Source organism: Dromiciops gliroides, chromosome 2, assembly GCF_019393635.1.
Source record: "Dromiciops gliroides isolate mDroGli1 chromosome 2, mDroGli1.pri, whole genome shotgun sequence".
Lineage (NCBI taxonomy): Eukaryota > Metazoa > Chordata > Mammalia > Microbiotheria > Microbiotheriidae > Dromiciops > Dromiciops gliroides.
The window spans coordinates 180,907,273-180,920,104 of record NC_057862.1 but is presented as its reverse complement, the minus strand read 5'-3'; the positions used below and the strand labels follow the sequence as shown (position 1 = coordinate 180,920,104).

Genomic DNA, 12,832 nt, shown 5'->3' with positions numbered 1-12,832 from the left:
AAATATCAACCAAATTCTGACAACTTCTGGAATTGTCCTGGGAGAGGGAAAAGCTAAATTAAATTCCAATATGCCTAGTGGGATCTCTGTGAGGATATGAACCAAAGACAGAGGTTTTACATAAGAAATCCTCAATACTGAACCCTATCTATGTATAACTGGAACTTTGGTACTGGATCCTTGGTTACAGGAATATAACTATGGCAACTTTATAGATTATAAACTGAATAAGGAAAAAGGCTTAAAGGTAAAATAAAAGATAGAAAAATTATATAATATTCCAGCAGATCATGTTTTGAATGAGCATGTAAAGAGAGGAGGGAATAAAGATAACAGTTATTATGAACAAAGAGCCACTTTGGAGTGTATGAGAAAGGAAATAATAAAAAATGACTTCAGGATCTGGATCATGGATGACAAGGAGGATGGTGGTGCTATTGACAGAAACAGGGGAGTAATGAAGAAGGGTTCAGTTGAGATCTATGTGCATATATTAAAGATGTCCATTTCATAAGACATTTAATTTTTTAAAACAATGCATGCCACCTCTGTTGTCTTTTCCTAGATGTTCTTTCTCCTTACATGACTTGCATGGAAGAACTTTTTTCTGGATTAAATGCAGATAGGTAAAATTTCTTTTCCTTTGGTAAAATTCACCTGGTTCTTTAATGACTAGATAACAATTCTTTCCTTTTGAAACCTAGGGAAAAATCAAGATGGTTCTTTAATAATTCTCATGGGGATTTGTTCTTCTGCTTTCTAGGCTTGTTATTGTCTAAATAATGGTTCATCTTTTTTTTCTTCTAGAGAGAGTTCATATATATATATACTCTCTCTTATTGGGTCCATAGGAAAGTCTTCAATATGTCATATTATGTCTCACTAAAGAGTCTGCTCCTTGAGGTCTTCATCTAGAGCTGGTAGGTTGAATGGCCAATGTTATTACACTTGGATTCCTGTATTATAGCCATCTAATAGATAAATTTCTACATAGATTTGTTAACTTAATGGAAAAGATAGATCCTTACTAATGAGGGTACACAAGGAAATGGGAAACTAGGAAGATAATTTCCTTCTCAGGCAGTACTTGGTTGTCTCTTCTAAGGCCCTGTGAGACCCAGGAGATGCAAAATTTTTGTCCACTCTCTTGATATGCAAAATTCTAAGTTTCAATTCAATACTTTTATTGAGTGCTTATGATGTTCTTAGCACTTTCCTTGGCAATGGGTTTACAAAGACAAAAGTGATAGATTCTTCCCCTAATGAGGCTATAATTTCATGGAACTATAGGTATCATTATATACATTAGGAATAAAAGTGATGGTTGACATTGACATTGAGATTTGGGGTTTAAAAAGAATCTCACACACTATCCCATTGGATCCTCCCAAAAATCTTATGAAGTAGATATTGTACCCTATTATTCTTGTTTACAGATGACCAAACTGAGACCTAGAGATGTTAAATTATTTACATATCATCACAAAACTACCAAGTTCCAGGGATAGGATTTGAACCCAAAACTCTCTTGGCTCTAAAACTAATGCTATATATTAAAGCTTTAATGTCCAGAAACAAATATAATAGCTGTGTAGAAGGTAAAATGGCATAAGGGACCAAATGAAGGACAGTAAAAAGCTGTGTGCTGAGGAGAGACTTTTGAATAAAGCAGCACTGGGTTTTTGTTAACATGAACAAAAAGAAAGATTTCAACAGGCATTGACAATTAACAACTATACTGAAGGCATCTGGTACATCCCTTTGCAAATGTGCAGAAGAGAGAGAGGTAAGAGTAAACGGTATCAATTAAAGTGTATTCTTTTTTAGTGCAACGTCAGGTATATAAAAAGCTATCAATGCCAAAATTTAAAAAAAATCCATTTATTCTATTTATTCGAAAGGGAAGCAAATGAAGGAGATGAGCTGTTAAGATCTTTTGTTAGCAGTATGAAAATTACTTTGTCAGCTATGTTAAGATTGGTTGGGACATTGACACTGGAAGTAATGAGACAAATTAGGAAGCTATATTAAAAGTCTCAATCATTTCATTTCAGTTCCTTTAAAAAATTATCAAGGTAAAAAGTAGAGTGCTTGAAAACAGGAGAGTAACTGTGTGAGAAAGAGAATAAATATGTCTTCAAGTTTTCCATTCTAGATGTTTGAGATGAGGATATTAGCAATAAAAAAATGTGGAAATTTAGAGGAATGTCAAGTTTAGAGGGAAAGGTCATAAGGAGGGTTTACATTTCAGGTATGGGAGATGGCCTATGTAAATGTACAGATATAAAAGAGTACAGAATGAGACTGGAAAATGGAGAATAAAATTTGAATTTGTTGTACATTCAGTATCTTCATCATTTCCTTTGACCTCACATTACATTGTAGGCTCTTTAAAGTCAGGATCTTTGTTTGTTTGTTTTTTGTTTTTTTAATCTCTGTATCTCAAGCACCCATTACAGTGCCTAGAATATTGCTGTTGTTACCTAATAAATATAGGTTGAATTAAGTGTTCATCATGATGAACAAAGGAAAAAAAGTGACTAAAATTAGTGTATATATGTATGTAGGTAGGTGTGAAATGATATCTCACTGTTTTAATTTGCATTTATCTAATTAATAATGAATTAGAGCATTTTATATGACTATAGATTGTTTTGATTTCTTCCATGGAAAACTGCCTATTCATATCCTTTGATCATTTATCAATTAGAGAATGATTCATATTCTCATGAATTTGACAATGTTCTTTCTATATTTTAGATATGACACCTTTATCTAAGAAAATGTCTATAAATTTTCCTCCCCAATTTCCAGCTTTGCTTCTGATATTGGCTATATTTGCTTTATTTATACAAAAACTTAATATTAATGTAATCAAATTTATTCATTTTACAAGCTAACTTTGCTCTCTATCTCTTATTTATCATAAATTGTTTGCTTTTCATAAGTCTAAGTAATATATTCCATGTTCTTCTAATTTTCTTGTACTATGTCTTTTCCTATCTAGGTCATTTATCCATTTTGACCATATCATGGTAAATGGTGTAAAATATTCATCTATGCCCAGTTTCTGCCATACTATGATCTAGTTTTCCAACAAATTTTATAAAATAATAAATTCGTATTGTCTTACATTTGTCAAATACAAAGGTATCATTTGTTGCTGTAAGTTGTATCTCTACTCTGTTCTATTGATCTACTTTTCTATTTCTTATCTAGTAACACATAGTTTTGATAATTATTGCCTTATAATAGAGTTTAGATCTGTTACTGCCATACCTGCTTACTTTACCCTATTTTCATTATTTCTCTTGCTATTCTTAACTTTCTGTCCTTCCAAATTTATTTTGTTATTATTAACTTTAATTCAGTAAAAAAAAAATTGGTGCTTGATATCTTGGGAAGGGGAGAGGGAATGGAGGGAGGGAGAAAAATTTGGAACGCAAAATCTTACAAAAATTAATGTTGAAAAATATTTATATGTAATTGGGAAAATACTATTTGGTGAAAAATATTTTTGATATTTTAATAGAGATGACATCGAATATATAAACTAGTTTGAGGAGCTCACATTTTAATGGAGACAATGTATAAATTAATGTGTACCTAAAAATATATATACGGAGTATATGAAGGATATTAGAATCAAGATCCTACCTAAGTGATGACTGGATCAATAGGAATGCAACGTATTCCACTTATTAATAGTATTAATTCAATTCAAAAAGCACTTGAGTACTTTTGACATCATGAGAATCCAGGGAATACAAAGAAAAAACATGTGAATGGATAATTATTAAAAATACATAGAGTAAATTTTATGTAATTAATATCAATTATGACTTTTTTGACAACAAAGTAATTAATTAAATTAACAATAACCTTATTATTAAGCAGAGCCAATGTAATAAAAGTGTTATTGATGACTTCTGGTCTTTGGTGTAGAATGCTTGGATGGAAGGTCCCAATGTATAGAAAAGTGGTTGACAAATTTCTTAAGTATTAAAACACTTTCTGAACATAAAAATATTGATTAGACTTCATGTGTTGGAGCTAAATAAAGATCAAGTTCATAATGTTTGCCATGCATATTTATTTGGCGTGCATATTGGTACTCAGGATTCTAAGTTAAAATGCTAAGCCTACAAAAGGAACTATGGAAAACATGTTAGGAAGTATTGATTTTTAAACACCTTCTTTTCTAGGTTTACAAACAAATCTCATCTTTTTGGAGGGCAATAGCTCAACTTAAACATTTTAATGGAAAAAAGCAAATAATAACTTTTAGGTAATTATTAGGATCAGAAAATCATAGGTCTAGAGCTGGAAGTCATCTTAAATATATCTATTCCAATGTAAGTTCAATCACAATGGTTAAATAATATGTCAAGACAAAATCTGTATCTAAATTAAGATTTATTTCTTATGTTTTTTAGGCCAAACCATGTTTAAAAACACAGCACCTTAAATATTTCTTGAATCCATTGTGGTCTGACATACATTTCAAAGAAATTTCAGCCTTTATTTTTAGGCATATGGAATCTAAGTCTACTTGCCACCATTGTATTCTCAAGAATACTCATCTGAAATTGGGACTCCTTTCTGAGTACCTTCCCTTCAGAGATCTTCTGGATGTTTAAAGTATGTGAGTAGATGGAGATGAGTAATGACTCTATGGTACATGAGTTTATTTTATTAGGACTCACCAGTTCTTGGGAACTTGAGATTTTCTTCTTTGGGGTCTTCTTCTTGGCCTATGCATCAATAATGTCAGGAAACATTCTCATTGTAGTTATGGTGATCTTTGACTCACACCTGCATTCCACCCCCATGTATTTCCTCCTTGCCAACCTTTCCTGTATTGACATGACTATTTCCACTGTCACTGTCCCCAAGATGATCACAGATTTCTTCAGAGAGAGAAAAACCATTTCCTCATGGGGTTGTATGGCACAGATGTTTCTACTTCACCTCTTAGGAGGCAGTGAGATGACTCTACTCATAGTCATGGCTGTTGATAGATACATTGCAATATGTAAACCTCTCCACTACACATCCCTCATGAATCATTGGTTGCTGGTAGGACTTGTGTTGCTTTCTTGGGTGGTTGGTTTCATCCATACCATCAGCCAGATGGTTTTTATTGTGAATCTACCCTTCTGTGGCCCCAATGTAATTGATAATGTTTTTTGTGATATTCCCCTTGTGATCAAACTTGCCTGCACTGACACCTACATCCCTGATCTACTGGTTGTTGCTTTCAGTGGGCTGCTCTCATTGATCTGCTTCATCCTCTTGCTTGTCTCCTATACTATCATCTTGGTCACTGTCCAACATCGCTCCTCTGGAGGACTCTCCAAGGCTCTTTCTACATTGTCTGCTCATATCACAGTAGTAACTCTTTTTTTTGGTCCTATTATCTTCATATATGCTTGGCCATTCAGTAACTTTTCAGTGGACAAATTTCTCTCAATATTTTACTCTGTTATAACTCCCCTTCTAAATCCAATCATCTATACCTTGAGGAATCAAGAAATGAAAGCAGCTTTGATTAGATTAAGGAGCAGACACATCAGCACCAGGCAGAACTTCTAGATAAGATTTTGGATAAAGCTTATATTAGAACTAAAATAAAAGTAGCTTAGATGACTTGTTATTTTAATTGATTTATTTAAAAACTACTTTTGCAAATAAAATATATTTACAACACTGTTTAACCTTTGCAACCTGGAAAATATTTATATGTGTATTTATTTGAATAAAGAGAATTATTTCAATAGCTATCAGTCAATAAAAGTTTGGAGTTGCATATTATAGCAAATTTCAGGGACAATGGAAGTGGAAAACTGGCCATTTTGAGGTCTATCACACATTTTATGTATAGAGAGCTCCACTGGAATCTGGGGACCCTTGTCTTCCATTATGTGGCATGTACTGGTAATAGGCAAGTCTAAGAATATTGATAAAGAAGGTCCTATGATTTTCTGCTGCCTAAAGAAGAAATGGGAAAAACTCATTTGCAAAACAACTTGAGGATTACACATTTAGAAAACATTTATTAAGTACCTACTCTGAGAAAGAACGTGCAAGAGGATACAAAGGAAAAAAAATAACAGTCCCTATCTTCAGAGCTTACATTTTACTGACCTGAAACTAGTTTTTACAATGTTCCTTTCACACACACCTATTAGAGCACTTACTGAAGATAAAATAAGATAATATATTAAAAATAATTTGTAAATTTTAAAGCATCATACAAAAGTGATTTTTAATATTGTTGTTTGTAGAGCAGGTGGGGCAGAGAAGAAAAGGAGAGAAAGGAAGAAAAGAATGAATGAAAGAAGACTCCATTTTAAAATAGCAGCAAGCCTAGAGCCCAAATAGGGCTTGTAGGTCATGTGTCTACTAGAGGAACTGAATATGATTGAGGATTGACACATCTTTGGGTCTAAAGTTTTTTTTCTCCCCTTTTATTTATTTATTTATATGTTAATTTTTTTTTGAATAGAATTTTATTTTCCAAAATATATGTAAAAACAAATTTTAATATCAATTAAAAAAATTATGTTCCAACTTCTCTTCCTCCTCCATTCCCACCCCCCACCCACTAGAACTCAAGCATTTCAAAATAAGTTATACATGAGTGGTCATGGAAAACATTCCCATATTAGCTGGGTTGTGAGAGAAAATAGTCAAAAAAACCCCCCAAAACTTCAGACTGAGGAATTGTCAAAGACGAAAAAAAATTTTTTTTTTAAAATGTGTTTCCAGGGGCAGCTAGGTGGTACAGTGGACAGAGCACCGACCCTGGAACCAGGAGCATCTGAGCCCAAATCCGGGCCTCAGACACTCAACACCCACTAGCTGTGTGACCCTGGGCAAGCCACTCAAAGCCAACTGCCTCACCAAAAAAAAAATGTGTTTCCATCTATTTTCAGATACTATCACTTCTTTCTCTGTAGATGGGTTGCCATTTTCATAAGTCCTTCAGGGTTATATTGGACCATTGCCTTGCTGAAAATAACCACATGCTTCCCAGCAGATCATTTTACACTATTGCTGTTATTTTGTATACAGTACATTTCACTCTGCTTCAGTTCATGTAGGTCTTTCCAGGTTTTTATGATAGTATCCTGTTCATCATAACCTAAATAAAGTACCTTAAACTTGACAAAGAATTTTCTTCATATTAGCCCAGCAAAGTAGGTACCATATGTTTTGCCATTATATTCAATCATCATAACTATTTCCCTCCATCCTATTCCCTTCCCATGATATTTACTCTATTTTCTATCTTCTTTTAAACTATTCCTCCTCAAAAGTGTTTTACTTCTGACTGTCCCGTCTCCTACTCTGCATTCCCTTTTTTTTCACCCTTCCTTATCCTCTTCCCCTCATACTTTACTGTAGGGTTAAATAGATTACTCCCCCCAACTGGGTGTGGATGTTATTCCCTCCATGAGCCAACTCTGATGAGTTTAAGGTCTTTGAGCTAATTCTGTGTTCCAAATTTTCTTCCTCCCTCTCTTCTCAACTCTCCCTATGAAATCAAGCAATTCAATATGTCATACTTGTGCAGTTATGCAGAACATCTTTACCTTCCTCAAAAGTATTTTGCTTTTTACTGCTCTGTCCCCCAATCTGCCCTTCCCTCCTTCCCCTCTTCCCCCCCCCCATCTCCCTCCCCTCCCTCAGGGCAAAAATATATTACTATATCCACTTGAGTATGTATGTTAGTCCTTCTTTGAGACAATTCTGATGATATTAAGGTTCACTCTCTCCCCAATTCCTTCCCCCTCTTCCCCTCCCTTCCTAAGCTTTTTTCTTGTTTCCTTCATGTGAACAACCTCTCCCCAGACCATCTCTCTCCCCTTCCCTCTCCCCCAGTCTATTTCTCCTACACCTCAACCCTATTTTAAAGATGTCATTATGGGTTAGTTAGGTGGCACAGTGGACAATGCACCAGCCATGGACCCAGGAGGCCCCAAGCCCAAATCCGGCCCCAGACATAAGACACCCCAGAAAGAACAAAACATAAATGCTTTACAGATATCATCCCTTTATATTCAGTTCAGACCTGTGTCCTCTGTTAATTCCTTACTGAGATAGTTCTTATGAGTTCGAAGTACTATCTTCCCATGTAGGAATATAAACAGTTTGATCTTTTAATATCCCTCATGAAGTCTATTTCCTGTTTATCTTTTTATGCTTCTCCAGGGTCTTGTATTTGAAAGTCAAATTTTCTATTCAGTTCAGGTCTTTCCATAACAAATGCCTGAAAATCTTCTTTATCATTGAAATTCCATATTTTCCTCTGAAAGATGACGCTTAGTTTTGCTGGGTATGTGATTTTTGGCTGTAGTCCCAGTTCCTTTGCCTTCTGGAATATCATATTCCATGCCCTCTGGTTCTTTAATGTAGAAGCTGCTAGATCTTGCTTTATCCTTATTGGAGCTCCACAGTATTTGAATTCCTTTTTTCTAGCTGCTTGCAATATTTTCTTCTTGACCTGGGAGTTCTGGAATTTGGTTATAATATTCCTGGAGGTTTTCCTTTTGGGATCGCTTTCAGGAGGTGATTGGTGGATTCTTTCAATTTCTATTTTAGCTTCTGCTTCTAGAATATCCAGGCAATTTTCCCTCACAATCTCTTGGAGGATGGTGTCTAAGCTCTTGTTTTGGTCATGGTTTTCAGGTAGTCCAATGATTTTCAAATTATCTCTCCTAGATTTATTTTCCAGGTCAGCTGCTTTTCCAAGGAGATATTTCACATTGCCCTCTATTTTTTCATTCAATTGGATTTGCTTTAATGTGTCTTGGTTTCTCATAAGGTCACTAGCTTCCATTTGTTCAATCCTAATTGTTAGGCAATTATTTCCAACAGACAGTTTTTTAATCTCCTTTTCCATTTGGCTTTTCAAACTTTTGACTTTTTTCTCATGACTCTCCAGCATCGTTCTCATTTCTCTTTCCAATCCTTCCTCTCTTTCTCTATATCTTCCTTCTATCTCTCCTACTTTCTCTTCAAAGTCCCTTGTGAGAGCTTCCATGGCCTGAGACCAGTTCATATTTTTCTTGGAAGCTTTGGATGTTGGAGCTTTGACCCTGTTATTATCTTCTTCTTCTGAGGATGTATTGTGGTCTACCTTTCCCCCAAAGAAGTTTTCGATGGTCTTCTGCTTTCTCTGCTTACTCATCCTGGCTTACTATTTCTTGGCTTTTTACTCCTTCTTAAAGTGTATCGCTGCTTCCAGGACACACTGTTTTGCTACAGTGTGGCCCAGGGGGTGATTGGGCTTCTTCTCAGCCTGCCTGGCTTGTCTTTTCTCCCCTTTTAATAAGATTTTTGTCTATACCTTTGTGAACTATCTTCATCCATAGTAACCTGAGGGATGGGGTGGAGAACACCATCCACACATTGTCCCAGGTTTCTTGTTAGGGGTAATACACCAAGAGAATAGAAGAAAATCCCTTCAAATGTGTCCATGTTTTTAGTGTCATAAAAATCTCTGAAGGGGGCAGTTAGGTGGCACAGTGGATAAAGCACCAGCCCTGGATTCAGGAGGACCTGGATTCAAATCCAGCCTCAGACACTTGACACTTACTAGCTGTGTGACCCTGGGCAAGTCACGTAACCCTCATTGCCCCACAAAAAAATAGTCTCTGACACAAGGTTACCTAGATAAGGGTTTGCTTGGCTATCATGGAGTTAGAATGAAGTTCCACTGTCCCCTGAGATATCCTCTAAAGAAGCATAAAGAAGATATCTGTGTCATATATACTGAGGGCAAAAAATGGTATTTTACCATTCTTTGTATCCCCAGCACCCAGCACAGTGCCTGGAATACATCAGGTGCTTAGTAAATGTTTTTTTTTCAATGCCTGGCTGTGGGAAGAGAGGGATTTATGATGGATGGCAAATCAGGAGTAGGCCATTTTTCCAAAGAAATAGTAGAAGGACTATCCTTAAGGATATCAGATTGGCAGTAGTGATCAATACTAGTTATATAAGGAAACCAGAGAAATAACATCACTGTAGCCCTTCATTGAAATTTACAAACATATAGCAACTACCAAATACCTAGTAAGAGATAAGATTGTAGCTAGATTTATACATCAGTATCTCAAAACCTTTTATGGATTGACATACATTAAATCCATTCATAAAAATAAGGACAATAAAATATTCCATGGGGCTCAGCCAAGACATAATGCTGGAAACACAACAGTTATCATTGACTAGACCAAACTGTTGCTCACAATCAAGCAATTTAATATAGAATTTATCCATTAATATTCAAGAACAACAATTCAAGTAGATGTCATATTAAATATTTGTTATATTACAAATTATATGAAAGAAAAAGCTGAGCAGATCTGAGACATAGATGTCAGTGCAGGAAAATTTGATCACAAGGAGAATATCACAAAAAAGTCACATTCCTGTTTGTTTCAGTTTCCTCATGTGCAAAATAATTTGGAGAAGTAATGACTAACCATTTCAATGTCTTTGCCAAGAAAACCCCAAATTGGGTCTTGAAAAGTTCAACACAACTGAAACAATGAAATAACAACAAAAGCTGGTATTATATCTACTTAATAGAAAACTAAGGCTTAAAGAGACTGCGCTATACCTATAGTTAAATTGCTAGCAAGTGTCAGAACCAGGATTTAAGCCCAGATTCCTTCTAGTAGAAAAATGAAAATAAAGGTTTAAGAACAGTAGAAAAAAAGAAGGAAAGCATAAAGTTCAGGGCCCTAAAGGAGAACCTTCACCATTACAGGGCTGGAAGAACAGTATCTCTAAACTAACAAATAACTTACAATAGACTGTGAGGTAGAATAAGATTTATGGATTTGGAATTATAGGATCTGGGTTCAAATACTGACTCTGCTATTAACTGTGTGCCTTTGTGTAAATTACTTCACTTTGCTCATTTCTAAAATTCTGGGAGTGGGGTTGATGAATTGGATGGTTATGGTCTCTTTCAGCTATAAGTCCTCTAAAATCTATCTTTATGATTACACTATGATAACAATCCTAATCATGAATTAAAATTGATTTAGCACTAATGGATTAATGTAAGGGCAAATTAAAATCCTAAAGTTGGAATATTAGAGACTTTGTGAATGGCTACATAGCTTATGATTATTTGTATGGTAGGTCTGTGGGAGAAAGCAAAGAATATGGACTAAAGGTTGTGGCTACATATTAAAGTTGTTTTCTAAGGCCAAACTCAACATCAGGACCAACAAGGAGGAGGATGTTCCACTGAGCCTGCACATCTCTGAGTATTCGACTGAGAAGCAAGGAATTAAGCCAAGACCAGTTGTTCCAGGCATATGAGTAACCAAAGCTTCAACCAGTCAGAAAGCCTGTCCCATTAGAAATGTTGCTATAGGCAGAAGTTTGGCTCCTGACTATAAGAGGTCTGCATCCTGCAGGTAAACCCACCACCAAGGCCCACAGCCTGCTTCTGGAGGCCAGGAAACTACCAGCACAGCCAAGGAAAACATGCCTTGCCAATTCCCAGCATTGACACCAGAGCAAAAGAAAGAACTGTCTGACATAGCTCTCCAAATTGTTGCTCTGGGCAAAGGAATTTTGGCAGCAGATGAGTCCACTGGTAGCATTGCAAAGCTGCTGCAGTCCATTGGAATTGAGAAAACAGAGGAAAATGGTCACCTCTATAGGTGATCATCTGACAGCAGATGATCAAGTGAACTTCTGTATTGGAGGTGTTATCCTTTTCCGTGAGACACTCTACCAGAAAGCTGATGATGGTTGTCCCATCCCCAAAGTCATAAAGGCAAAGGGTAGCATTGTGGTCATCAAGGTGGACAAAGGGGTAGTGCCCCTGGCAGGGACCAATGGTGAGACTACCACCCAAGGTCTGGGTGGGCTGAGTGAGCATTGTGCCCAGTATAAGAAGTATGGGACTGACTTTGCCAAGTGGTGTTGTGTACTGAAGATTGGGGATAATACACCTTCCCCACTTGCCATTATGGAGAATGCCAATGTGCTGGCCCAATATGCCAGCATTTGCCAGCAGATTGGTATTGTCCCCATTGTGGAGGCAGAGATCTTTCCTTATGGAGAACATGATCTGAAGAACAGTCAGTATGTCACTGAGAAGGTGCTGGCTGCTGTCTACAAAGCTCTGAGTGACCACCATGTCTATCTGGAAGGGACCTTGCCGAAGCTTAACATGGTCACCCTGGCCATGCCTGCACTCAGAAGTATTCACGTGAGGAGATCACAATGGCAACTGTAACTGCCCTTCGCTGAACCGTGCCTCCTGCAATCACTGGTATCACTTTCCTGGTGGGGGGTCAGAATGAGGAGGATGCCTCCATCAACTTCAATGCCATTAACACCTGCTCCTTGCATAAGCCATGGGTCCTGAATTATTCTTATGGTCGAGCCCAGCAGGCATCTGCTCTCAAGCCCTGAGGTAGAAAGAAGGAAAATGTAAAGGCTGCCCAAGAGGAATATATTAAGTGGGCCATGGCTAATAACCAAGCTGCTCAAGGCAAGTATACTCCAAGTGGAAAGTCAGGAGCTGCAGCCAGGGAATCACTCTTTGTCTCTAACCATGCCTACTAAGTCAAGGCCTTTCACCTAGTGCGAGAATTGGAATGACACCCCCTACTGGGAGGGACATTGTGAGCTCTGGCCTGAAAAGAAAGCATGTGACTTAGCATCTGGAAGTGACCTTTCTGGGGTTTCGAAGGTCAGATCAGCATCAGGAAGTTGTGTCAACCACCTGTAGGTCGTGTCAATCAGTGCTACCAGCCAATTATCTTGAAGCTGTGTGTGTGGCTAGCCCTGC

General features: G+C 36.7%; 1 protein-coding gene and 1 pseudogene across 1 annotated transcript; both read left to right on the top strand.

Moving 5' to 3' along the window:
• The first annotated feature begins 4,653 nt into the window (after positions 1 to 4,653).
• On the top strand, positions 4,654 to 5,595 carry LOC122742730 (olfactory receptor 4K13-like). The gene has a single exon (XM_043987178.1). It carries the CDS (start codon positions 4,654 to 4,656, stop codon positions 5,593 to 5,595), a length of 942 nt encoding a protein of 313 aa, XP_043843113.1.
• A 5,919-nt stretch (positions 5,596 to 11,514) lies between these two features.
• Positions 11,515 to 12,606, top strand: LOC122742690 (annotated as a pseudogene).
• The last annotated feature ends 226 nt before the right edge of the window (positions 12,607 to 12,832 follow it).

Bases quoted from the DNA above. Each gene is read 5' to 3' on its own strand.
- LOC122742730 (XM_043987178.1), top strand. From the start codon at position 4,654: ATGGAGATGAGTAATGACTCTATGGTACATGAGTTTATTTTATTAGGA.